The sequence below is a fragment of the Anabrus simplex genome, chromosome 2, assembly GCF_040414725.1.
Source record: "Anabrus simplex isolate iqAnaSimp1 chromosome 2, ASM4041472v1, whole genome shotgun sequence".
Lineage (NCBI taxonomy): Eukaryota > Metazoa > Arthropoda > Insecta > Orthoptera > Tettigoniidae > Anabrus > Anabrus simplex.
In genome coordinates this window covers 679,229,476-679,256,888 of record NC_090266.1, presented here as the reverse complement: position 1 = coordinate 679,256,888, position 27,413 = coordinate 679,229,476, and the positions used below count along the sequence as shown (strand labels likewise).

The 27,413-nt window shown below is 41.4% G+C and overlaps 1 protein-coding gene across 1 annotated transcript in view; it reads left to right on the top strand.

The window, feature by feature from the left end:
• The window catches only part of Sytbeta (Synaptotagmin beta), a 924,592-nt gene that overhangs the window by 347,522 nt on the left and 549,657 nt on the right, over positions 1-27,413 (top strand). The window contains exon 2 of the mRNA XM_068226251.1: positions 19,544-19,682. Within this exon, the coding sequence (XP_068082352.1) occupies positions 19,545-19,682 (138 nt within the window). The 5' untranslated portion in view covers position 19,544. The remainder of the gene's footprint in view (positions 1-19,543; positions 19,683-27,413) is intronic.

The following is a 27,413-nucleotide window of genomic DNA, read 5'->3' as shown; positions in this document are numbered from 1 at the left end:
GGAAAAACTTCCAAATCTCTTCCTAATCATACTGAAGTCTATTTGTTACCCTTCAGTGTCTCCAAGTTTTGTTCACATATACAGCCGTCGTTTGTTGTGTATGAAACAAGTATTAGCAAGGACTAAATTATGATCTTTGCATAACTCAACCAGCTGACTTCGTCTTTCATTCCTTTGTCCCAATCCAAATTCTCCTACTGTATTACCTTCTCTTCCCTATCAAACCACTGCATTCAGATTTCCCATCCCAATTAGATTCTCGTCAGCTTGTACATATTGTATTAAATCTTATATCTCTTCATATATTCTTTCGATTTCTTCATCACGCACTGAAGTAGTAGGTATATAGACCTGCACTATTGTGGTGGGCATAGGCTTGGTGTCTGTCTGGAGGACAATAATCCTTTCCCTATGCTGGTCGTAGTAGCTTTCCCTCTTCCATATTTATTTATTAATTATTAATCCAACTCCTGCATTTCCCCTGTCTGATTTTGTGTTGATAATTCTGTAGTCGCCTGACCAAAAATTATGCTCTTCCTGCCAACTTACTTCACTTATACCAACTACATCTAACTTTAGACTTTCCATCTCCCTTACCAGATTCTCTAACCTACCACAACGATTCAGGCTTCTAATATTCCACGCTCCGACTCTCAGAATGTCGGTATCCATCTTCCTGATGATTGCCCCCTTTCGTGTAGCGCCAACCGTAGATCCGTATGGGGGACTATTTTACCTACGGAATATTTTACTTGGTGGAATGTCGTTATCATTATATCATTCATACAGGGAGAGATCTGTATGTCCTCGGGAGTTAGTTATGGCGGTAGTTTCCCGTTGCTTTCAGCCATGTAGCAGTATCAACACACCTAAGCCATGTTATTACCACGAGGCTATAGTAGTCAATCATCTAGACTCCCACCCTTGCAACTTCCGAAAGGCCACTATCCCAATTTCGACGAAACGTTCGTTAGTCTGGTCTGTTGACAGATACCCTGCCTGCGGCTCCGTTATCTTCTTTACTGGGACACAAAAGCCTCTCCACTGCGGCAAGATTACATGGTTCGCAGGGGATGGTAATTTTAATAAGGTTCCCATACACTGGAATTGAGGTCTTACCAGCGATTTACCGTATATTAACACATTGGTACTTAATGATATTCATGAGGTATCCCTCTCTTACATCACCACGGTAATGAGAACTGAGAAGACTTTTCCGAGTGGTGAAACTTATAACCTGACTTTTCACCCCATATACCACTATACTATTGTTTGCTGTCCATCTTATAACGTCATCGAGGTCTTTTTGCAGTCATTCAGAATCCTGTAACATATTTATTATTCTCTACAGTAAAACATGATCCGCAAAAATCCTCATCTGTTGTTCTAGTTCTACTCATATATATATATATATATATACCGTATAATAAAACAAAGATCCTATAATACTGCCTTGAAGAAGCCCCCTCTTACTACAGGGTCAGATAATCCTTCACCTACTCTAATTCTCCGAATTCTGTTCTAGAAAATAGCCACCATACAATCACTCTTTTGTCTAGTCCAAGAGCCCTCATTTTCGTCAGTAGTCTCTCAAGATCTACCTTATTATTATTATTATTATTATTATTATTATTATTATTATTATTATTATTATTATTATTATTATTATTATTATTATTATTATTATAATATTCATGCATATATATATAAGAATATTTGAAGCTGAAAGGTCTCCATGTTAGATACTAGTAATTTAGATTGTACAGGCAGTTGGGAAACGTACTGCTATTTCGAAGTTTGGAAAAACATCCAGGGAAACTTTGGTGAGTCATACGAAGAGTCCAAGTCATGAGACATGGATATCCTGAAGTCAGCCTCGTAGCTAGCTACGAACCCAAAGTCAAACTTCGGGCATGGTCGGTATATAGCCACGTGTTACCATAGTACAGGAAATCTCTCGCGCATGAATAGACAGTCACGTCTGCACGAGCAAGATGTCGAGACGGAGCGGGGATAAAGAAGGCTACTTGCACTTCGGAAGGACGCGATCCAGGGACTATTAATCTTGAACAGTATAGTGAACAATTTGGTTACTATTATTGTGAATATTGACGAGTGAACGATTGATTATGGACGATCGGAGCAGTGTTGTAGTTTACTTGCTAATAATTATAGAGACCAAGCTCGATGGCTGCAGTCTGTTATGTGCGGCCAGTATCCAGTATTCGGGAGATAGTGGGTTCGAACCCCACTCTCGGCAGCCCTGAAGATTGTTTTCCGTGGTTTCCCATTTTCACACCAGGCAAATGCTGGGGCTGTACCTTAATTAAGGCCACGGCCACTTCCTTCCCAGTCCTAGCCCTTTCCTGTCCCATCGTCGCCATAAGACCTATCTGTGTCGGTGCGACGTAAAGCCAATAGCAAAAAAATAAAATTATAGAACTCTTGTGCTAGTGTACTGATCTAGTACATGTACTTGGTCTTCTGTATCTCATGGCAACTTCCGATAATCTATGGCCTGGTTTCAAGACATAGACCTACAGCGTATGTATGTGTGTGTGTGTGTGTGTGTGTGTGTGTGTGTGTGTGTGTGTGTGTGTGCAAGCGAAAGTGTGTCTAAAACTGAGTGTTAGCGTCAGTGCATAAAGGGGTAGAGTATCAATGTGGCACACCATGTGTTGATGGTGAGAGCCGGCCATTTTTGTGGGTAAAAAAAAGCAGTGAAGGGCAATATAACATATACCAGGTGGCTCTAGACCGCCGTACTTTCTACTTACAATTTTCTCACATGCACTAGTATTTGATGGGATGCCTAATCACTTGCTTTCGAAGGAGTGCTACAACGTGCTGCATTGTGGATGTTGTGAAACTAATAGAAGTCATTTTACTGCACACGTTCCATAATAGGGTGCATTTGTAAATTCGCCAAACGTGGAGAAAAGAAAATTTAATAACCTATTAATTTATACACGTGTAGACATTCAACTCTGTAAAAGAGTTGTCTGTATGAAACAAAAACTAATAGTGTTCGGCGAAATACGTGTGTAGAAGGCAGACGTCTGTTTGGATCTTCGGCTGCATTCTCGCCAGATTCTCCACCGATTTTTTTTGCTAGGGGCTTTACGTCGCACCGACACAGATAGGTCTTATGGCGACGATGGGATGGGAAAGGACTAGGAGTTGGAAGGAAGCGGCCGTGGCCTTAATTAAGGTACAGCCCCAGCATTTGCCTGGTGTGGAAATGGGAAACCACGGAAAACCATCTTCAGGGCTGCCGATAGTGGGATTCGAACCTACTATCTCCCGGATGCAAGCTCACAGCCGCGCGCCTCTACGCGCACGGCCAACTCGCCCGGTCTCCACCGATTAAAATGATGTCTGTATTCGTCGTTGCAGAACACACTAGCCATTGCCGATATGTAGACAGCAAATGGAGTGCTGCTGTACACTAGTACATACACCAGCCTAGTACTATGCGGTCGTAAATATTTACTAATCCAAGGGGTTGCATTAGATGGGTAGAGCTGAGGAACATGCTGCGAGGGACCGTACGGTTGTCCTACTTCATATTCTGACGCAATCTGCCTGCTGGTAGTAGTGCCCCTGTGAAAATCAGTTAGTAGATATCCCATTCATCATTTGTGCATGCGGAAGATTTATAAGTAGAAGGCCGGCGCTCGTCAACGGGATCACCACAAATAATAGTGCAGTGCTCGCTGCTTTTTATTCTAGGATTATTGAATGTATTATGGAGTCTTCTAGCAGTTGTAAATATGTATTGAGTGCATTGCTACTTTGTATTTGTTGTATGTCGATGAAAAACTAATGCACAAATTACGGTTAGCCTAGGTCAGAATATAGATAGTTTATTTCATATTAGTGTAAAGTTATTGGAAAATCTAGGTGCATTTTCTACCTGTTTGATCGGTTTCAGTACCCAGCTTTATGTACACCCCCTGGGAAAGAGAATTATCAAGATCTATCAACATTCGAGGGATCCATTTTGGTGAACTCTGGCGCCCAAATTCCGGACATTTCAGTTAATTATAACCGGGCGAGTTGGCCGTGCGGTTAGGGTCGCACAGCTGTGAGCTTGCATCCGGGAGATAGTGGGTTCGAATCCCAATGTCGGCACCTCCGAAGATGTTTGCTGTGGTTTCCCATGTTCACACCACGCAAATGCTGGGGCTGGACCTTAATTAAGGCCATGGCCGCTTCCTTCCCACTCCTAGGCCTTTCCTATCCCATCGCCGCCATATGACCTACCTGTTTCGGTGCGACGTAAAGCAAATAGCAAACAATATATATTTATCATTTCATTTATTTTATTTTACTTATTCATAATTATATGATTACTACTACTGTATATCATACTATACATAGATCATATATATTACACCCTTTTGCATGTTGAATCTTGATCTAACAGGGTATCAAGTTGTAAAATACTGTGGTATAATAAAGTGGGTGTATAAATGATTAGGACAGTTCATAAAATGAGTACTCTTGGAAGGTTCTTAAAATAGATGATGACAGCCGCCATATACGTGTGGTTCACGAGGGAGAACTGGCTGACCCACCCCAAGATCCCAAGATGACCCTAGGGATCTGGCCCTTGATTTTCGGGAAAATAACATAAAATAACAGCATACCATATGGTTATATTGATATTGTTGTTGGTGTTGTTGTTACTAGAGCTCGCGGGGTGGTTTGAATTCCACGTGAAAATATATGTTTCAGCTGATGTAAAAATATTGTTAACAGTCGTTAACACACCACGGTGAAATATTCTTATTCCATTAGTGGCCACTTAGTCAACTCCTCCATGGCATCGTGCAACGGCTAGTAATGCCAAACATAATAACTACTACTTTGAACATAGAAAAATGTAGAGGCTGGGATTCGAACCTCAACTTACAGCTACAGTATTTAGCACTATCCATCCGTTTTAATGGATGAGATATTATTTCACTGGTCAGCCCGACTAAGCTGCTACACCCCACTGTTTGAGCAGGTCGTATTACCTCCACTTATCGATTAGGTATATTATTGACGGGGTTATCGGAGAGATAGCTGCTCTTTTATCATCTAGAAACAATTTACTGAGTAATTTGTTGTTTATAGGTTATGCGGATCTTAATGATGTCTACAAGTCAGGTAATATGTATGTTTCCGTTGCATGACCAGTACTGAATAGGTTTACCCTGATTGGTAAGTCCCCAATGTGGCGGATTCTTCGATTTTAGCTAGCGGCCAAATTTCGTGTGGTTGAGATTACAAATGCGTACAGAAATGATGTTATTTCTCTTACTTACGAATTAGTTGAACAGGTTCATTACAAGAGACCAATTATTGCTGCAACTTCTGGATTATTTAACACTTGTATGTGTTTCCTTTTTCTTCGGTGTAAAAGTTACATTGGTTCTTACTCGTAACTGTAAGACTGTTATTACCGGAGAGATCTATTCTTTTTTTTTTTTTTGCTAGAGGCTTTACGTCGCACCGACACAGATAGGTCTTATGGCGACGATGGGATAGGAAAGGCCTAGGAGTTGGAAGGAAGTGGCCGTGGCCTTAATTAATGTACAGCCCCAGCATTTGCCTGGTGTGAAAATGGGAAACCACGGAAAACTATCTTCAGGGCTGCCGATAGTGGGATTCGAACCTACTATCTCCCGGATGCAAGTTCACAGCCGCGCGCCTCTACGCGCACGGCCAACTCGCCCGGTAGATCTATGCTTGTCCTAAATAATTTAAATAAGACACTTCTTATATTCTCATTGTGTTAGAAATAGTTGTGCTACTTAATAACTGGAGTACAATAATTAATTGGTGTTAATGGTACGATTCTGGAGATATCAAGTGAATTACATTGAGGGCACACATTCCATACAGACAGAAATGCCCGAACATAAAGTGACTCGGGTGAATCTTTCATACCTGATTGTGTTTTACAATACTTCTCCAAAAAACGTTTCGCGATTTGCCGATATAGTCGGGCGTCAGATTATTTAATATATACATATTGAATCATACAAGTTGTTAGTGCGGTGTGTTGTATGGAGATTAAGAGAGATATATTAAGAAGAAGAAAATCAACCAGTCCGCGAGCAAGAGGAATTGAATGTACATAGTTAAAATTTCCGACCCGGTAGGTAATCAAACCTGGTGCACTGTGAACTGAAAGCTAGTAAGCTGGAGATTCTGTGAAGGATCCGGGCACTCCTTGCTGTACATTGGACATGACACTCACACAAATACTGCTGTCTTTGGTTTCTAATACAGAAATAAAAGTTAAAACCGCTTTCACCAGCGGAATTATGAACGTCTCATTCATCTTTAGATCTAATTATCGAATTAACGTCGTGTGGTAGACTTGTTCAGAAACAGATACGTCACCAGAACAACCATTTGATATGTAGCGTCCACTGCCCACGCTCCACGTCGCTGTTGCTAGGCGACCAATCCGCTGGAGAGGCCATAATAGTGATATCCATCAGAAAGAGAGCGACTGTGCTCGTTTCCACACTCTTATTAACCTGTTTCTCCGCCTTAAGCCGATCACTTTCCCTCTTTCATTCCTCTATCAATGAATTAGCTCTCAGCAGGCGGTAGATAGATCTTGCAATTGTGACGCAAACAACCGATAGAGGATGTTCTCCCTCACCCCTTTCGTGCCATAGTTAAGTTTTAAGTACATGCGAGATAGATTGTACAAAATGGTTTGAAGAGTAACGTAATGACATCTTCACCCTCGTCCGGCTCCATGGCTAAATGGTTAGCGTGCTGGCCTTTGGTCACAGGGGTCCCGGGTTCGATTCCCGGAAGGGTCTGGAAATTTAACCATAATTGGTTAATTTCACTGACACGGGGGTTGGGTGTATGTGTCGTCTTCATCATCATTTCATTCTCATCACGACGCGCAGGTCGCCTACGGGAGTCAAATTGAAAGACCTGCATCTGGCGAGCCGAACTTGTCCTCGGACAATCCCGGCACTAAAAGCCACACGCCTTTTCATTTCATGTCATCTTCACCCTCTATCCTTTATTTATTTATTTATTTATTTATTTATTTATTTATTTATTTATTTATTTATTTAAGCATATGCAGATAATACCGGGCTGAGTGACTCAGACGGTTGACGCGCTGGCCTTCTGACCCCAACTTGACAGGTTCGATCCTGGCTCAGTCCGGTGGTATTTGAAGGTGCTCAAAACGTCAGTCTCATCGGCAGATTTATTGGCACGTAAATGAAATCCTGTGGGAGCAAATTTGGGCACCTCGGCGTCTCCGAAACCGTACAAGTAGCTCGTGGGACTTAAAGCCATTATTATTATTATTATTATTATTATTATTATTATTATTATTATTATTATTATTATTATTATTATTATTATTCTATGCAGATACAGGTACGATGTACGCCATTTTTCACTGATTATGTAACAATATAAAAGACGAGCTGCTCGACTAAGTGGTATGGTCCAAGCTGTCAGTGGAGAGATGGCGTGGAATGAAATCAGTAGACGAATATGTTTGAGTGATGTCTTTAAAAGTAGGAAAGTTCACAATATGAAGATAAAGCTGAAATTTAAGAGGACAAATTGTGGCAAATATTCGTTCATAGGAAGGGGAGTTATGGATGGGAATAACTTACCAAGGGAGATGTTCAATTAATTTCCAATTTCTTTGCGATCATTTAAGAAAAGGCTAGGAAAACAACAGATAGGGAATCTGCCACCTAGGCGACTGCCCTAAATGCAGATCAGTAGTGATGATGATGATGATGATGATGATGATGATGATGATGATGATGATGATGATGATGATGATGATTAATAAAACAAACAATGGGATATAACATTTAGGCAATTTAATATTAACGAGTTGTTTAGAAATTAAATAAAAAGAAAGAATCAAGGGAAAATAGGTATAAACGTGTCCATGTCATTAATAACGTTCTGTTAGCTACTCGGCTAAACGGTCAGCGTAACGGCCTTATGTTTAGAGGGAGCAGGGTTCGATTCCCAACCAAGTCGGGTAATTTGGTTAATTCCTCTAGCTCGAGGGCGGGGTGTTTGTGTTATTCTTAGTACTCCCCATCTTCATTTACATATACTACATCACACTTCAAGCCACCGCAGAAAACGCAATAATAAATATATTGCTCCATGTAGAACTGGCGTCAGGAAAGGTATATGACAATAAAATTAGGCCCAAGCCATAAAAGTAACGACTCCACGTAATAGGAAAATGTCCAGTAAGAAGAAGGAAAGATAATTAGTGAAGTTCTGGTGTAAAGAAGTGGAATCGGAGATAAGGCTTTTCGCAGATGATGTTATTCTGTACAGAGTAATAAGTAAGTTACAAGATTGTGAGCGGCTGCAGGGTAACCTCGATAATGTTGTGAGATGGACAGTGGGCAATGGTATGTTGATAACGGGGTTAAAAGTCAGGTTGTGAGTTTCACAAATAGGAAAATCCCTCTCAGTTTTAATTACAGTGTTGATGGGGTGAAAGTTCCTTTTGGTGATTATTGTAAGTACCTAGGTGTTAATATAAGAAAAGACCTTCATTGGGGTAATCAAATAAATATGATTGTTAATAAAGGGTACAGATATCTGCACATGGTTATGCGGGTATTTAGGGGTTGTAGTAAGGATGTAAGGGAGAGGGCATATAAGTCTCTGGTAAGATCCCAACTAGAGTATGGTTCCAGTGTATGGGACCCTCACCAGGATTATTTGATTTAAGAACTGGAAAAAATCCAAAGAAAAGCAGCTCGATTTGTTATGGCTGATTTCCGACAAAAGAGTAGTGTTACAAAAATGTTGCACAGTTTGGGCTGGGAAGACTTGGGAGAAAGGAGACGAGCTGCTCGACTAAGTGGTATGTTCCGAGATGTCAATGGAGAGATGGCCTGGGAGGACATCAGTAGACGAATAAGTTTGAGTGCTGTCTTTAAAAGTAGGAACGATCACAATATGAAGATAAAGTTGGAATTCAAGAGGACAAATTGGGGCAAATATTCTTTTATAGGAAGGGGAGTTAGGGATTGGAATAACTTACCAAGGGAAATGTTCAATAATTTTCCAATTTCTTTGCGATTATTTAAGAAAAGGATAGGAAAGAAAAAGATAGGGAATCTGCCACCTGGGCGACTGCCCTAATTGCAGATCAGTAGTGATTGTTAATTGTCAATAGAAAATTAAGAGCCTACTCCTTAATCTGTACATATTTCAGTTTAGTTTTGAAAAGCACAAATTTCGTGCAGGGTATTTGTTGTTCTTCGAAGTCGGTAGAATATGAAGAGTTGTTACAGTGTTAGTCGCACACGCGAAACATACAGTAGTGGTCTATTAAGGATTCTACGACCATGAACATTCAATGGAAAATGATGTGCATGTAAAAGTACCGTCAAAAATTCTATGAAAATTCTATCTGTGTATTGCAGACGTTTACTCAGGTCTAAGATGTGTGGGGATAGTATAATTTCCTCGGTATGAAATTGCCTCAGGACAGAATTACGAGATTTCAAAATGTACGCATTGGAGTGCATTGGAGTCCAATCGGCACTCCATGTCATACGATGTTGGCATGTGAAAGATCTCTGGTGATACATTTGGTGTTCACCCGACAAAATTCATCAAATTCCAGGGGACCTCGTGGAAAGGGATTTATATGGTCAATATGATAATAGAATTTTGCTTACTGTCATGAATTATTCCAAGAGTGACAGCTCCAGACCAAATGAAGAACAGAAATCAGTAATAGAAAGGACTTAATCCCAGAAGTATAATTTAAGGGCATTTAAAGCTGCCTCTGTGGATCAGTGGTAGAGTGTCGGCCTCCGGATCCCAAGATAGCGGGTTCAAACCCGGCAGAGGTAGTCGGATTTTTGAAGGGCGGAAAAAGTCCAATCGGCACTCCATGTCATACGATGTTGGCATGTGAAAGATCTCTGGTGATACATTTGGTGTTCACCCGACAAAATTCATCAAATCTCAGCCATAGACGCCCAAGAGAGTTTCTGCTTACTCGGTCTGCCATCTAGTGGGCCTAGGGTAAAACGGAACGTCGAAATTGACGAGCAGACAGCCAGATGGCGTCAAATTGAAATGTCTGCACCCGGTAGCTGAGGCCATACGATTATTATTTATTATTAGGGCATTTAAGTCCCAAAGTTCAGTGAATCCGAAAACAATTCCAGGGGACCTCGTGGAAAGGGATTTATATGGTCAATATGATAATAGAATTTTGCTTACTGTCATGAATTATTCCAAGACCTTTGACCAGAGTAACAGGCTTAATTCGAATGTCATTTATTTCATACCAGTAGATAAGTTCACGTTCACTTAGGCATTTTGACATTTTAAAACTTTTTTGTATGCATTTTGAGTTTCAATCTAGTCACCCAGTCGTAGCAATCTAGGAACGCGTCCCTGTGTGTCAGCCATCTTCTGAGCGACATCTCGTCTTCAGTAAACCGCTGGGTAAAATTTCGTGAAATTTTACACGGACATTCCCATGGGTGCTGCACGTGATTCACTATGTTTTAATTCAAGATACGAAACTATAATATAATTAATACAAAATAATGAAAATGTCATGGTGTCTGTTTATTTCCTGCCCATTAACGCCAAAATTACAGGACGAACTGAACTGAAATTTGGTACGGATATATCTCAGATATTCATTTCAAACAAAATCCTATTGTTGAAAATGAAAATCCACAGCCTGTTTCAATAATAATAATAATAATAATAATAATAATAATAATAATAATAATAATAATAATAATAATAATAATAATGTTACTGGCTTTATGTCCCACTAACTACCTTTTTGGTTTTCGGAGACGCAGAGGTGCCGAAATTTCGTCCCACAGGAGTACTTTGTTCTTTCACGTTTCAGTAAATCTACCGATACGAGGCTGACGTATTTGAGCACCTTCAAATACCATCGGACTGAGCCAGGATTGAACCTGCCAATTTGGGGTCAGAAGGCCAGCGCCTCAACCGTCTGAGCTACTCAGCCTGGCACAGCCTGTTTCCAGTCATTTGACCGGGTCAGGAATGGAATGAATGAAGCCCCCTTCTTGCGGTGAGGATAGGAATTGTGCCGACTGCCGAAGCCTGTCGCACTCCTGTGATGTTCATTTCAGGGGTAAATCACGCGTCAGTCCTATTGTAAATATTTTCTCCGTCTGTTTTATTTCGCCCACGCGGTATTGTTACAAGCAGACATATAGGCTATTCATCTTGCAACCAAGGTTGTCTCCAGAGCAATAAGTGTACCCGGCAATTTTCACTCCGTAGTAAACAGACCCTGTCAGAATTGTAGTTAATTCCAGGACCTAAAGGGTCAAGGAGAAAGATGTTGAAGACTTAAAGGCAGCCAGTATATAGCAGCCCTCACTGTTAAAATTATTGTGATATGGAAGCCCGATATCGCAACCTATGAGATACGCCCTTCGGAATCGAGCTAGCTTTCAGAAGGGACGCTTCTTTTTCCTGTCAGTGGTGTTGGTAGGATCATTCTGCAGCACCTTATAAGTAGAATCACTGAGGATCTCCTCAATTTTGTTGTTATAATCAGCCAGAGTGAATGGCTCAGACGGTTGAGGCGCTGGCCTTCTGACCCCAACTTAGCTTTTTCGATCCTGGCTCCGTCCGGTGGTATTTGAAGGTAGTTAAATACGTCAGCCTCGTGTCGGTAAATTTACTGGAATATAAAAGAACTCCTGTGGGACTAAATTCCGGCACCTCGTCGTCTCCGAAAACTATTAAAGTAGTTAGTGGGACGTAAAGCCAATAACATTATTATTGTTGTTGTAATCAGCTGTATCCATCACCGCAGGGGGATTGCCTTTATCAGTTTCTGAGACCACCACGTCTTCGTTCCTTTTCAGCTCTTTCAGAGCATGCCTCTCTTTAGAAGTGACGTTAGGGCGAGGAGGCTTTAATTGCCTAATAATAGTAGCGGTTTCAAGACGAACCTTCTCAGCGATATGATCTTATCTGATAGGCGTTTTCTAGAAGCTTCAACAATACAGATGATCACCTCAGGCGGGAGATTAAAAGGAGAAATCGCCGTTCATCATGACAGTCAAATTATTATTGATTTTACAAGAAAAATCAATTGCGAGGCTATAGAATATCTCAATAATTTTATTCTTATGTTGTTTCAATGTTTTCATTCCCCACCCTGAAGGGGTGGGGCGGGCCACCTAGAGGGTGTCGCCCTCTCTGGCAATAATTTTACCAAAAAAAATGAGACGTACTGAGTAAGCCATGTCTGCCCTTCGTAGTTGAGTATTCAACATCTTTCTCCTTGACTCTGGAGGCCCTGGAATGAACTAACACTTCTGGCATGGTCTTTCTGTCCTTAGTCCGCTTACAGTGGACTTACAATATTGTCAGTGAGAGGTTTCACTGATATTGCTCTGTAGACGATCTTGTTTGCAAGACTGAAACGCGTCACCTTGATAGCTGAAGTATGCTCTGTCTCTACTGCTACTATTCATCTCCGCTAGAGGACAGTACTGATGCACGACTAATCCTTCAACGACGGGAACAACAACTACAGTAAATATTTAATCAGTGTGAGAGATTATTTCAAATTTTGCAACTAAATTCATAGTAGAATCATATACTCCTGCATTAGATTTATCTTTTCGTTGAATGTTGCCTTGCATGCAGCCCCTTCTTATCCACAACTTTTTTGTTTACAAGTATAGCAGCAGAGAAATCAGCATGTACCAACCCTTATCTATCGACCCTCGACTGCTGTTTTTCTTTGTATATGTCCTTCGCAATGTCATCCAACAAACTCACGACCCGCCTCATCATTTTTTCGGCTGGCTGGCCCTCAGCTCATCGCCAACTCAGCCGGCCCAAGGAACAATAAATAGGCAGACGCGTAGTTGGCTGTCGCCTTCCACCTCCACCATGGCTTTCGCTCTCATCACTGGCGTGGACATCACCTACGACGATCATTTCATCCTCGCTTAACTTCACAAGTCTGGCTCCTCCATCTGTAAAATTACCCGGGTCCAGGATCGTTCAACGTTACGCCCTTCGACGCTGGTACTGGCTTACCTACGTTATCCAGTTGACATAGACACCCTGGTACCCACCGGCATAACCATCAATGGCAGACTTCATGCTGTGGCGTCTCCTCCGGAGTCCATTTATCAGCAAATGCACTCTAATCCTTCCGCCATTCCCTATATCTACTCTCAGGCTCCCCTTCCAGCCCCCATTGTCACAACGTCCATCCTCATCACTACTACTACTACAACTGCCAGCACCATCACTACTACTGCCAATACTTCCCCGTCCATTTCTACCTTTCTTACTACGAGTAGCCACCTCTCTCCTATTATGTCCACACCCGCCGCGTCCCTCTCTGCCTCTATACCCAGTCCCCATCAGCCCTCTGCCAACTTCCCGGATGACACCACTACAGCTCAACTAACCTCTCACGAACAAGCACCCGCTGAAACAGCCCATCACACGTCTTCCTCTATGAGCTGTGTCATCCGTGGCGTCGATCTAGCTATCACCGAACGGACCATACTGACTGAACTCCAACTGGAGGCGTCCCGGCCCGTCGTGCGTATCGTATATTCAACCTCAATGGCCCAACATACATGATTCGCCTACAACTCCCATCTACAGCCGACGTAGACCGCCTGATCACCAACGGCGCCCATCTCCAAGGGCGAACATACCGAGTGGAGCACTTCCGCTCCCCACCCCGTATCGCACGCTCCCCTTCTCCTAACCCTCCTCACAGCCCGCCACCCGCCCCGACACCCTCCCCACCAACGCAACCTGTTTACCTACCCTCTTTGCAACCCCCATTTTCTTTGCCACCTCTCCCGATATTGGACCTCCTTCGTCATCTCGCCACCTCAATAACCAACATCACAACCACCCTCTACTATCTCCTGTCGCAACACTACCCTAGTTCCTTCAACTTCACATCGAACCCGTATACTGTCCCATCACCATACATGTAAATCTCTAGTTTGTAATGCTATGTACTCCTTCTCTTTCTCGTATGCGCGCCCGAGATACGCAAACCCATGTTCATTCTTTTTCCAATAAACAGGACCTAGTGAGGGTTTAACTGCTCGGGGGGTGCGATGGCGGGTCTCTCTCCTGGGGTCCCCTTGTGGTTGCCTAACCCCTGCGCCAACCTCACGTACTTCTGCATTATATATGTACAACACATACCTTCAACGTGTGCTTTGTTTCTCCAAACTTTTTTCCCTCTACGGCCAAAGTGCTGCTCGTTCAGCTGACGGCCCGTCTGCCACTGCTGTGACAGGAATGAAATAACTTATTTCGCTTCGCTTCGCAATGTATAATGTGCATGTTCATAGAAGATTAAAATGTGCACTATACCAGGAAATGTACGACTTCTTTTGAGCAATGTAGTATGAAAACTTGGTCATCTATAATATACTTTCATGTTATTAGTACAGAGCCTCCGTGGCTCAGGCGGCAGCGCGATGGCCTTTCACCGCTGGGTTCCGTGGTTCAAATCCCGGTTACCGCATGAAAGATTTGTGCTGGACAAAGCGGAGGTGGGACTGGCTGGAAAAGGCTGAGAATTTTCATGTTATTAATACAATATTTTATTAGCTCAAGCTAGAAAAATGTCGGATTCCTGTTCAGAATCACTCGTTTAGTCATGCTAAAGGCAGCCTATGTAAGAACGGCAGGCGTATAGCTATGTTCTCATGACTTAAATGATAATCCGACCAAGTTTCATTGTAATCAATGGCTTATATACACCACGTTCCACATACAACTACAGCAATCAATTACTACTTTATGTACGTAAATATATGATATTATTGTTACGTGATAGAGGGATAGATAAATAAAAAAACTGGCAGCGTGTACTTCTAAAATGTATTGACTACAGAAGGCCGTTCGGGATTTCTGGTGACGAGTTTGAAGGCCGCTGATGGCTTTGTTACCAACGTGAGCACGGGAAAACGGGAAGTGATGATTCACGTCTCTACTGAGAACGTGTGTGTAGAGTTTCGTGACATTAGCTGCAACGATGCCTAAGCGGATTAACCCCTACTGGGAAGGCTACAGAACAGCCCTTTCCGATGCTATATACAGGTTGTAAGGGGTATACGTGCAGATATTTCTTGTAGCAATAGAGAACGATGTGAGGAACCGCTATACAGTATATCAAACTTTTAGTAATCCTCGGAAGTTACCGCAAAGGGAGAGGATGATATTAGAATAGGTAATATGCCTTGTTCGTATGAAAGAATAGCTTTCCTTCGGCGACAGGCAAGTTACGCGCCATAATTGCCAAACTGGTTTCTGTTTATGTTTAAGAGCAAATGTAATGCCACAACAGCTTAACGCTACCGATACAATGCCACGAGATGTTACGTAAGATTCTTGCCAAACTGGTTTTACCTCTTTTAATTTTGTTTATTGTTTACATAATGTAATTCAGTTCAATAATTCGAGAAATATTGTAAGTGTATAGAACTATTTGTTTTTAAGTTGGTCAGTAAAATTTCATGTTCCCAACAACCTTCAGTGACACTTGCATACACGCCCTGTATGGGATATCCTTGGTAACACTAATGCACTTCCACTGAAAACCTGGAACTTATATTCAGAACTGATTTAGACACTTACCGAAAGCCGGGATTAAACGTTTACTTTGTATCAAGGACCAGTGTTACCGTCTGATATAAGAGAGGAATCCAGTGACTGTTGTCTGTGTGGGCTGGTTCCTCTGATGGAAGATGTAGTACACACTCGCTGCTGTCACCCACACTATGGTGTTGTTTGTTGTGCGGAAAATTCCAACGTCAGGATCCGTTCTTGTAAGGTTGGTTGCGGTGTGATTTGTAATAGACGACAGATCCTTGAAAAAGTCCAGCTCCATACATCTGCGGCTCTTGTGCAGGATGTGATACGGTGATAGAGGGTGTCCGTTTGTGTGTAGTATTCGCAGACGTTGGTGTCGGGTCGCTCGTGTCGATATAGTTTGTCCCGAGTAGGGTGTATTTCATGTACTAAGAACCACAGTGCCTCCTTCCAGTGCAAGGGTAGCCACTTGTTATGAACGTTACGCCATACCATATTCAATCGCCGTAAGGGGTACTTAACCTGTACGGCAGGTGACCTTGTGTGTTGGGTCATTATGCATGCGTATAATTCCCTCGTTGTTATTTCTGCCTTGCGAGCCTGGTGGTTGTATTGAGAAAGTCCTTCTATGAAGACGATAATTCGTCTGAGAGGTGCCGTTGTTTGACCGCCATGTGGGAAACTGTCATTATCATTCAGGACCTAATTCAAGACTGATTTTGCATGGTTATTGTTGGGTGATGTCTTGCATAGAATTAAGTTGCGTGCTAGTAAGCCAGTGCATTTGGATTCGATGCAGGCAATACCTAGTCCGCCTTGCGAGGTTTCTCGGTATAGTTGCGTTCTTGCTATTCTGTAGGGTTGTTCTTTCCACAAATAATACCCCATGCTCAACGTCATTTGCTTCAAAATAACTGTGGGTGCTGGAAGAATTTGAGCGAGGTACCACAATTTACTGAGTATGAAGGTGTTAATAACCCATACCTTTTGTATTACATTTAGATGTCGGAGGTGGTATGCATTTATCGCTGTCCGCACTATGTGTAGCTGTTTGCTCCAATTCTCCGTGATCATGGCTTGGAAGTTGTTGCAAAAAGTAATGCCTAGCATTTTGATCCTGTCGACGGTGGCTATCCATGATGTTACTCGTGGCCAGGCGGCAAATTGCAACAGTGCCGATTTTCTTACATTTAATTGGGCACTAGAGTATAGTTCATAAGTCTGGATGATGTTTTTTAGTGTGTCGATCTGAGATGCGTTACTTATTATAACGGAGACGTCATCTGAATACACTTGTGCACTAATCTTTGACTGTCCTAGCTGGAAGTTGATCCACTAGTTGTCTTATAAATAGTTCGATGCTTAGGGCAAATAAAATGGTTGACAGCGGACATCCATGTCGTATGGACTTCTTAATTTGTATCGGTTTGGTTAGGTAACCATTTACTTGTATTCCAGAAGTAGCTCATTGATACAGACTTTGCAGTGTTGCTGTTGGTCTGCGGGGGAAGGCGAATTTACGGAGTACTGACCACAAGTATTTATGTGAAACTCTATCAAATGCCTGGGCGAAGTCTAAGTTGAGAAGCGCGGCTTGTGTTATAGGTTCTATGCTAATGTGTAAGATGAAATGAAATGAAAACGGAGGCTGGAAACTCACAAGCACTTCTAGGATAAGACCAAAGAAAATACCTAAGGGGACATAAGGCCCCCATGGCTGAGTGGATAAGCCATACTACTCGGTGAATAAGAAAGACGAAATTAAAGTTCGAAAGGAGTGAAGAGAAATTTTAAAAATAGAAAACTTAGTCACCAGGAAACAAAGTGAAAAGGGGAAACCATGGCACACACTCGTGCGTCATTACATTTTTAAAAACATCCATCAGAGATGGTTATATTAAGTCCGAACACTGCCTAGAAAACTTAAATTTTAATTATAAAAGAAAGGAAAGAACTACATTAAAGTAAACTCAGGTCAATCTGACCGTTACATGCTAAGAGGGAACGCTGGAATCTTCCCTTTATTCACACGTAAATAATGTTCACATAGATGAAAATTCTGCCTTTACCTTGTGATGCCACCTTCTCACGCCACCCCCGCCTGAGGATCTCCCGAGGAAGACTTCCTCAGTTACGTAGAACACTCAAAGATACGATGCAAATAGACGCCCAGCTCAAAAACTCACAGTACTTATAGAGGGGCTGGCTGATATATGTAAAACAATTATGGAACGAGCAGTTTTATTGGTGGACACTAGCATTATAAGAAAGAATCTAACTGGTTGATAAATCTTGGAATAGTGGTGACAACTCCAACATAACTAATAAACAACTGAAGAGTTATCAGGTTACCAATTTCCAAACATAAATATTCTCGATATATATATATATATATATATATTTGTTTTTTTTTTTTTTGTTTTTTTTTGCTATTTGCTTTACGTCGCACCGACACACATAAGTCTTATGGCGACAATGTGATAGGAAAGGCCTAGGAGTGGGAAGGAAGTGGCCGTGGTCTTCGTTAAGGTACAACCCTGGCATTTTCCTGGTGTGAAAATAGGAAACCACGGAAAACCATCTTCAGGGCTGTCGACAGTGGGGTTCGAACTCACTATCTCCCCGACGCAAGCTCACAGCCGCGCGCCCCTAACCGCACGGCCAACTCGCCCGATCTCGATAAGTTAGTAACAGAACATAACACTAGGTAGAACTAGAAAATCAGTAGTGGAGACATCTTGTGAAAATATTTTGAATTTCCTGGACCTGGTAAGATGTTACCTTTCTCAGTTAGATTACACTACAGTCACGTGGAATAGCGGGATTCAAACTCAAAATCAGCTTTACTATTGTATCTTGTATTATTATTATTATTATTATTATTATTATTATTATTATTATTATTATCATTATTATTATTCATATACGTGCACATGTACATGGTGCTACATCCATGTTAAAATAATGGGCGCAAAATATTGTCTTCCTAGGGGCCCCAAGTAGCCTAATTCGATCTTATGAAACCTAAACTCCTCCGTTTGCCTCACATGACTCCATCACTACCACCGAAGTCGGGTTATACGCACAGCTTCATTCGTCGAGTTAATTTCTGATTTAGCCTTTATCTCGTAATTCCGAGTACCACCGGGCGAGTTGGCCGTGCGGTTAGGGGCGCGCGGCTGTGAGCTTGAATCTGGGTGATAGTGGGTTCGAATCCCATTGTCGGCAGACCTGAAGATGGTTTTCCGTGGTTTCCCATTTTCACGCCAGGCAAAATGCTGGGCTATACCTTAATTAAGGCCACGGCCGCTTCCTTCCAACTCCTAGGCCTTTCATATCCCATCGTCGCCATAAGACCTATCTGTGTCGGTGCGACGTAAAGCCACTAGAAAAAAAAATCCGAGTACCCTCCTGTTATTGTTCCCACGTGTTTGTACCAATAATCACTTTCGCTGCTTTCAAGTCTGCTATTTCCAACTTATTAATAATATATCCACAGTCCAGCTACCTTTCACTCCTGTACAATAAGATCTGTTTGAAGACAGGCAGATGTAATAATAATAATAATAATAATAATAATAATAATAATAATAATAATAATAATAATAATAATAATAATGCAGAGCATCTTCGTCATAGATCTGTAAGACAGACCTTTTGTCTTGGCAGCCTTCCTAGCCTACGACTTCAAATTTAGTCAAATTTAGTTGAACGTAGGTACGCCAAGCTCCCAGAAGAAATTAATTCGAACCGTTTCGGCAAACTCACAATCAAGTTTACTGTGGATCATCTTCTCCCTTAGCTACCTGTGACCCAATCTCTGTATTATACAGCTGTATTTGTAACTTTTCTTTCAACTGTATGCCTAGGAGTATCCAATAGGTGGCCACTCGTTTTGTTCCAGGATGGTAGCCTCCGCGGTACTGGGAGCTGCCACTGGCACAGGACTGGCGCTTGTTGTTGCCATGACCATTGTTGTGTGGCGCTACTACGCGGCACGGCGACATGGAAAGGACTGGAGCCAGCTCGAGCGCTTGGGTGACGCTGAATGGCGCCGACCTCGCTGTACAGGTGCAGTTTACACTGTGTCCCAGAAGGTAGGTCCTCAAAGCAATGTAGTGTGATCATATTTAGGTTTTCGGTATGTTCCAAGAATGGCTCATGGTCAAAATAAGTAAAATTTGAAACAAGGAAGCAAGCATGTAGTTATGTATTAATGTTGATATCGTGATCTTAGCCGCGTTACTTCAAGTTAAATGAGGAATCCGAATTACAAGAATGTGACTTTTCATGTAAAAAATCCACATCATCACAGTAGAATTTAAATTACAATGAAACCTCCCCTAACGAAAAAGCCTTCACCAAGTGGACAGATCCTTATGTGGACAATAATTTGAAAAATCGTTTTTATTTTTATAAGGACCTGTTAAAACAAATCTGATGTAAATGAACATCTCGAACCCCAAACAGTTGAGTGTCCCCAATTATTGCCTTCAGTGAACATTTTACGTACGGTATTGTATTTTAACCGTCAACAAGTGAAACTAGACATTTTGGAGGAATGTGAATGATTTAACTGCCATCCTGCAGAGAACTTGAAATTCGTTTTGACTCTTCGTGCGGCTCGTTAATTTTATAAAGTCAATCAATCAATCAATCAATCAATTGATTGATTGATTGATTGATTGGTTTTTATAAAATTAAATAATTTCAAAGAACCTGAAAATTTATCGATCATCTCCCTTGGTAAATTTTTCCGGTCCGGTCTCTATCTCCTCTTCGTACAAACGAATATCTGCTCAATTTGTCCTCTTGAATTCCAGCGTTATCTTTATATTTGTGATCTTTCCTACTTTTAAAAACACTAATCAAACTTATTCGTCGACTAGCATTATTTCACGCCGTCTCTCCACTAATAGCTCGGAACATAGCGCCTAGTCGTTCGGCTCGTCTCCTTTCTCTCAAGTCTTCTCAGAGCAAAGTTTCCATTATTTTCATTACGCTATTCTTTTCTCGGAAATCACCCAGAACAAATCGAGCTGCTTTCCTTTTGATTCTTTCAGTTCTCGTATCAAGTAATCTGGTGAGGGTCCCATACACTGAAACCATACTCTCGTTGTGGTCTTACCAATGACTTATATGCCCTCCTCTTTACATCTTTGCTACAACCCCTAAATACGCTCAAAGCCATGTGAAGAGATCTGTAACCTTTATTCACAGTCCCGATTATATGATGACCCTAATGAAAATCTTTCCTTATATTAACACCAAGGTACTTACAGTGATCCCCGTGAGAAATATTCACCGCATCAACCCAATTAAAACTAAAAGGACTTTTCCTATTTGTGAAAATCACTACCCGACTTTTCACTCCATTTACCACCTGTACATACCTGTTTTCACATTCCTCAACAACACATCCCACAGATGTTTACATTTGGATTTACCTTCTTCCACTGATCATAACTACTTTTTTAACTCCCTCATGCCTGTCTTGTCAACCATATGGTACGGCCTAACAGTCCTACTTTTACAACATTTCTTTCTATCGCATTTACTTTCAGGTTCGTGACATCTTATACTATCGTTACGTCAGTTTCGCTATAGAGCTCATCTGATTTGACCAGAACCATGTCCAGAATATTCTTCCATCTAGTTGGTTTCATCACTTTCTGATTCAGCTTTCCTTCCCATGTTAACTTCTTTGCAATTCATTGGTCGTGCTTCCTGTCATGTGCATTACCTTCTAAATTGACATTTGGCAAATTGAGATCACTCACCCAAATCCAGTTCCATTCCGTGTCGTTTCCCACATAGCTGATTATTTTATCAAATAATGCCGCATCAGCGTAAGCGCCATCTTTTCCACATCTGTACACCCCAGAAACATCAAGTTGCCTATTATCTTTAGAGATGAGCCTTACATTAAGAATTTCATTAACTTTTTCGTAGCTTAAAATTCTTCTTTCATCAGTATGAATACTCCCCCTTCTATCGTTCATATCCTGTCTACATCAATCATTCCAGGTCCGTGAAAACATTTCCGCATCCATAATATCACTTCTCAGCCATGATTGAACTCGTATTATAATATCTGGTAAATATATAAGTATTACATTACTTACAGTAATTCTGTTCCCACACCTGCACGACCGAGTATGAAGACTAATGTCATGCACGCTCTTCTGACTTAATACCCTGGACATGTTTACCTTTGAAGACACGTAAGGTATTTCGCGTATTGGATTGCCGTTGATTACGAACCAACTAAAAAGACCGATAACCCTGCAATTATGCGTTTCCGTACCCATGTCGTAAGTTTTCCTCCCTCTATATGAGGAATCCATCCTGATATTTTTCCGTTGAATGTTTAAACATCCTGTATATTTTGAATAAGTTGTTTTCCTCCTCGGTCCATTTATACAAGTAAAAACATCAAATAGTCCGACGTCCTGACGTAGTTTCTGATTGCTTTGATTTGGATTAGCCTAGGTAGGTGCAGGGCAGACGAACACAAACTAAGGCTCCGTCAAGAAAACAATCGAGTTAGAATTTGATTTGGTACTCACGTAGGGACAAGGAAAAGAAAAGCAGAAGGTTAAATAAAAGGTGAAAACATTCGAAAGTGGTATTTTTGGCCTTCTAGATATTTACAGTATAGAGAGTACAACTTCGTTGTAAAAATGCCATCATTGTGAAAAAGGAGTATTTAAGGACACTCAAGTCACGAAGGTGCTCTTTGGAAGGACACGCCCACGTTTACAGAGTTTTACATATGAACCTATAATTAGGAAACTCTTAGAGATAGACTTCTGAACTCACTCCCTTTCTCCTCGGTTAAGCGCACATTTTTTTGTTGGTAACTGTGAAAAGTTCTGATATCGTTTGTTTGTGTTTACAAAATCGTATTACATGTCGTGTTGTCGTGATATTGTGTTTTGGTAAAAGAAAGTACAGTATAAGTGAAGTAGTTATACATGGAAAGCTCACCGTGTAAATGAGGTTCGTTTAGGTGAAATGCGCATGATTCAAATGTGGTAAAGGTTCATGTTGCAGAAAACACCTCCATGTTGAACTTGGACCTGACGAAAGCATTACAGGTCCATCAAGTTCTTCAAAGAAATTATTTAATTCTCAGCAACGTTTAGAATGTATGTGGAGACGTGTGAAATCAAAAATATGTGAAAGTGGTAAGCTTTGGTCCTGTAATGTGGTAGTTGACATTGACTTTTAGCTCACCCGGATCTTTTAAAACAGTGTGTACATCGAAAAACTCGTAATGCTAACGAAGCATTCAATAACGTTCTGACCGAGCTCGATAGCTGCAGTCGCTTAAGTGCGGCCAGTATCCAGTATTCGGGAGATAGTAGGTTCGAACCCCACTGTCGGCAGCCCTGAAAATGGTTTTCCGTGGTTTCCCATTTTCACACCAGGCAAATGCTGGGGCTGTACCTTAATTAAGGCCACGGCCGCTTCCTTCCAACTCCTAGCCCTTCCCTGTCCCATCGTCGCCGTAAGACCTATCTGTGTCGGTGCGACGTAGAGCAACTAACAAATAAAAATTAAAAAAAAACGTTCTGTGGTCCAGAATTCCAAAAGCAGTTGTCGTTGATTCTAAAACACTACAGCTAGAGTTCTATGATGCTATGGTACCATTTAAAGATGAAGATATTGCCAGGGTTAGACTGCTGCAGAAGTTAAACATTCAGTCAGGATACAACTCAGTGATCATTCTGAATGTGTTGAATGAAATTGTCTTTAATAAAGCAGACTTAGTAATGGAAGAGATGACAATTATAGCCAGAAGAAGGAAGAAGAACCTAAAAGTGGCCAAGGAGAACAAAAAAGTAGGCTAATCAAAGGTATGCGGTAAGAATATTATAAGAATTGCCTGTACCGAGCTCGATAGCTGCAGTCGCTTAAGTGCGGCCAGTATCCAGTATTCTGGAGATAGTAGGTTCGAACCCCACTGTCGGCAGCCCTGAAGAGGGTTTTCCGTGGTTTCCCCATTTTCATACCAGGCAAATGCTGGGGCTGTACCTTAATTAAGGCCACGGCTGCTTCCTTCCCACTCCTAGCTCTTTCCTGTCCCATCGTCGCCGTAAGACCTATCTGTGTCGGTGCGACGTAAAGCAACTAGCCAAAAAAAAAAGAATTGCCTGAAGTAAAACATTGTATTGTAACAAATTAGTATCGTTTTTCTCTGTTACCATGTGTATGCATAATTTTTTGCCAAATTTTGTGGTAAAGAAAACACGTAAATTTCAACGGAAACTCATTTTTTGTTTATTCAAAATATTGGCCATCGGCTTCTACACACTTCGCCCATCTTTCATGTAAGTTATGAAAACCAAGAATTGGTCATTTACAATTTTGAGCTTCAAGCTCCTAATTTACAAGGTCCCAACATCGCTAATGTTGCGTTTAGTTAGGTAGACAAGTAGAGAAATCTCCCAAAACACAATTTTCAAGAGCACTTTGCTCCAACAGTTACAATTTACGGCCTTCCAAAGACACTACTCAATAGTACACAAATATCTATTACATTACAACAAAAGAGCTTACATGCTCTACAACTTCTACCAAGGAGACAGCGCTCCTGAGCTCTTACGGCCAACTCAAGGCAACCATTAACTATTAAAAGTCGGAAAAGAGCGGCTCTGTTCAATACAGTTACACCTTCAGGCCTCTCTACGCACATCCTGCACTTTATAATACCATATGAATTACCTTTTAGTTTACACAGGGTATCTAGTACCCATTCTACTGGGCTTTCGTGAAAAAGAACAGGTTAAATTACTGGCCCAAACTCAAAAATGTATGGAGGCGTACACTTGCGCTCCTAAGAAACAAGGTTAAAACCCTACTTGGGCTAGCAGCCCGACGATGCAGAGGCTAATCCCACACTACTGAGGTGACTAGAAGGACAAATTAATTTATGATTTACAAGAGGAAAACGGTTACCAAATCGTAGTCACCTCAAGATTAATTGAAGGGTAATTCGAGAGGGTAACGCACTCTCTATCCTCGATTCACAGTTCAAGTCCTTAGGAATTGCATGAAATTTTACATGAGAAGGAAGAAAGTTTACATTTTAGGGATGACTGTTGCATAGTTAAAGACTGGAACCTTCCCCTCGAGTTCAGCTTGCGGAGATAACTACAGAGATAAACAAACCGGTGGCCATTACCTGGGCTGATGTTCTGCCTGCCGAAGAGTGAGGACCCCCGTCTCCTCTCTTAACACACACACTCAGTAATTCGGCGGTCAATAAGACAAGTTAACTTGAAAAAGTGACAGCTTTTATACTCGAGAGGAAGCTTCGAGAAGGCTCTGAACTAAATCCGGACACACCCTCTTATTTTTATTGGATAAACAAAAGTTACAAGAAGCCTATGATTGAGTGAAAAATAAATACAGAAAATTTGTGATTGGCCAGACTCCAAAGCTGGCGGGATGAGAAGGAAGTGTTGCAAACCTTGAAGTATCCAAAATGAGGAAAGTCAATTCAGTTCAGAAAACCTATAAACACAAAACGTTTTTAAATTTCTACTTATTTCACTTTGCACCAGAGTGCATGACCTCAGTTCTTTCATAGAGACATATGTGGAGAAAAGTCCAAATTTCTTGAAATAGTTGTTGCAACCAGTGATACACCAAAACAAAACAAAGAAATCCAATCAGTTTAGGAGACTTTAAAATAACACATTACTCCATCATTTAGTACGGACATCTTTTGATCAACGTCCCAACTTCTTGTACTAGATGTTTTAACTTTTCTATGATAGATAGCGTTCTTCAAGGCGCTTCGTTTAAATATACGGGATTGAGGTGTACCTCCCGGTACAATTATTATTATTATTATTATTATTATTATTATTATTATCTATCTTAATCTGTTTACCCTCCAGGGTTGGCTTTTCCCTCGGACTCGGCGAGGGATCCCACCTCTACCGCCTCAAGGGCAGTGTCCTGGAGTTTGAGACTTTGGGTCGGGGATACAACTGGGGAGAATGACCAGTACCTCGCCCAGGCGGCCTCACCTGCTATGCTGAACAGGGGCCTTGTGGAGGGATGGGAAGATTGGAAGGGATAGACAAGGAAGAGGGAAGGAAGCGGCCGTGGCCTTAAGTGAGGTACCATCCCGGCATTTGCCTGGAGGAGAAGTGGGAAACCACGGAAAACCACTTCCAGGATGGCTGAGGTGGGAATCGAACCCACCTCTACTCAGTTGACCTCCCGAGGCTGAGTGGACCCCGTTCCAGCCCTCGTACCACTTTTCAAATTTCGTGGCAGAGCCGGGAATCGAACCCGGACCTCCGGGGGTGGCAGCTAATCACGCTAACCACTACACCACAGAGGCGGACTATTATTATTATTATTATTATTATTATTATTATTATTATTATTATTATTATTATTATTATTATTATTATTATGCCCTACTATGTTCTAATAGAAATGAAAACTGCCGTATAGTTAAATGCTGAAATATCTAAAGGCTTACCGAACACAAGGATAACATACGTATATAGCAGGCAAGTTACTATGTTATAAAATCACTACACTACAATTCTCAACTGCACTTAAGCGTATCCTAATTATAACAGATTAACTGAAACAACAGAACTGGACATAAGACTAAAATACTTGGTACTTATATAGTCGAGTTATTATTCTTTTTCTACCAACGAGCTAACAGAAGAGAGATTTTAACCCTACCAGACAAATATTGCACAATGATACTGCAATCACGATATTTTTAATGTTATAACTACACTACAATGATTCTAAACTGCGCTTAGACATATCTTAAGTACAATTGGTTAATTTAAACAACGGAAATGTAGTTAAGACTAAATCCTTATTAGAAAATACTTTCGTTTTATTTCTACAAGCTAACAGAAATGGCAACTGCTCTTAAATGCTGAAAGAAGTATAAATTACGCCGGAGACTTGACCTACTCAGAACTACAATTAAGTTATCGGAATACAGGAATGAGCTGATTTTTTCTTGACTACACTATAACCTTTGCCCTCGACCATAGGTAGCTAACAATGCAACATTTGAATACGAAGAGCGGCATTAGCCGATAACAATACAACTCTTAACTATTTTGCCAATGAAATACTGTATATTCAATTGAATTTCTTTCTTTACACAAGACTCAGAATGGTATCATATTACTTAAAGAAATTATTACCTTTGTGATAGGTGGAACAGGCGAATCTCTCTTGGAGATATTCTGTCTATTTCCTGTACGAGTGTAAACGCTTGAGACGCCAATGTGCCAGAATTTTGTCCCACAGGAGTTCTTGTATGTGCCGGTAACTCTACCGACTCGAGGCTGGAGCACCACAGGACAGAGTCGTGCTTGAAGCCATCAACTTCGGCTCCAGTAGCTAGCGTTCTACCGTCTGAACCACTCAGTCTACGTCTGCTCTTACGAGTTAAATTTCATTGATACATGCTGGCAATGTTAAATACGACAGCAATAAACAACCACAGATAATTGAGAGACATGACTACTTCATGGTTATTATCACAGCATCCCGCTTTCAATTCTGAGAAGTAACAACCTCACTTTAGTGTGATTAGCTGCCACCCCCGGAGGCCTGGGTTCGATTCCCGGCTCTGCCACGAAATTTGAAAAATGGTACGAGGGCCGGAACGGGGTCGACTCAGGCACGGGAAGACAATGAGTAGAGAGGGGTTCGATTCCCACCTCAGCCATCATCGAAGTAGTTTCCCACTTCTCCAGGCAAATGCCGGG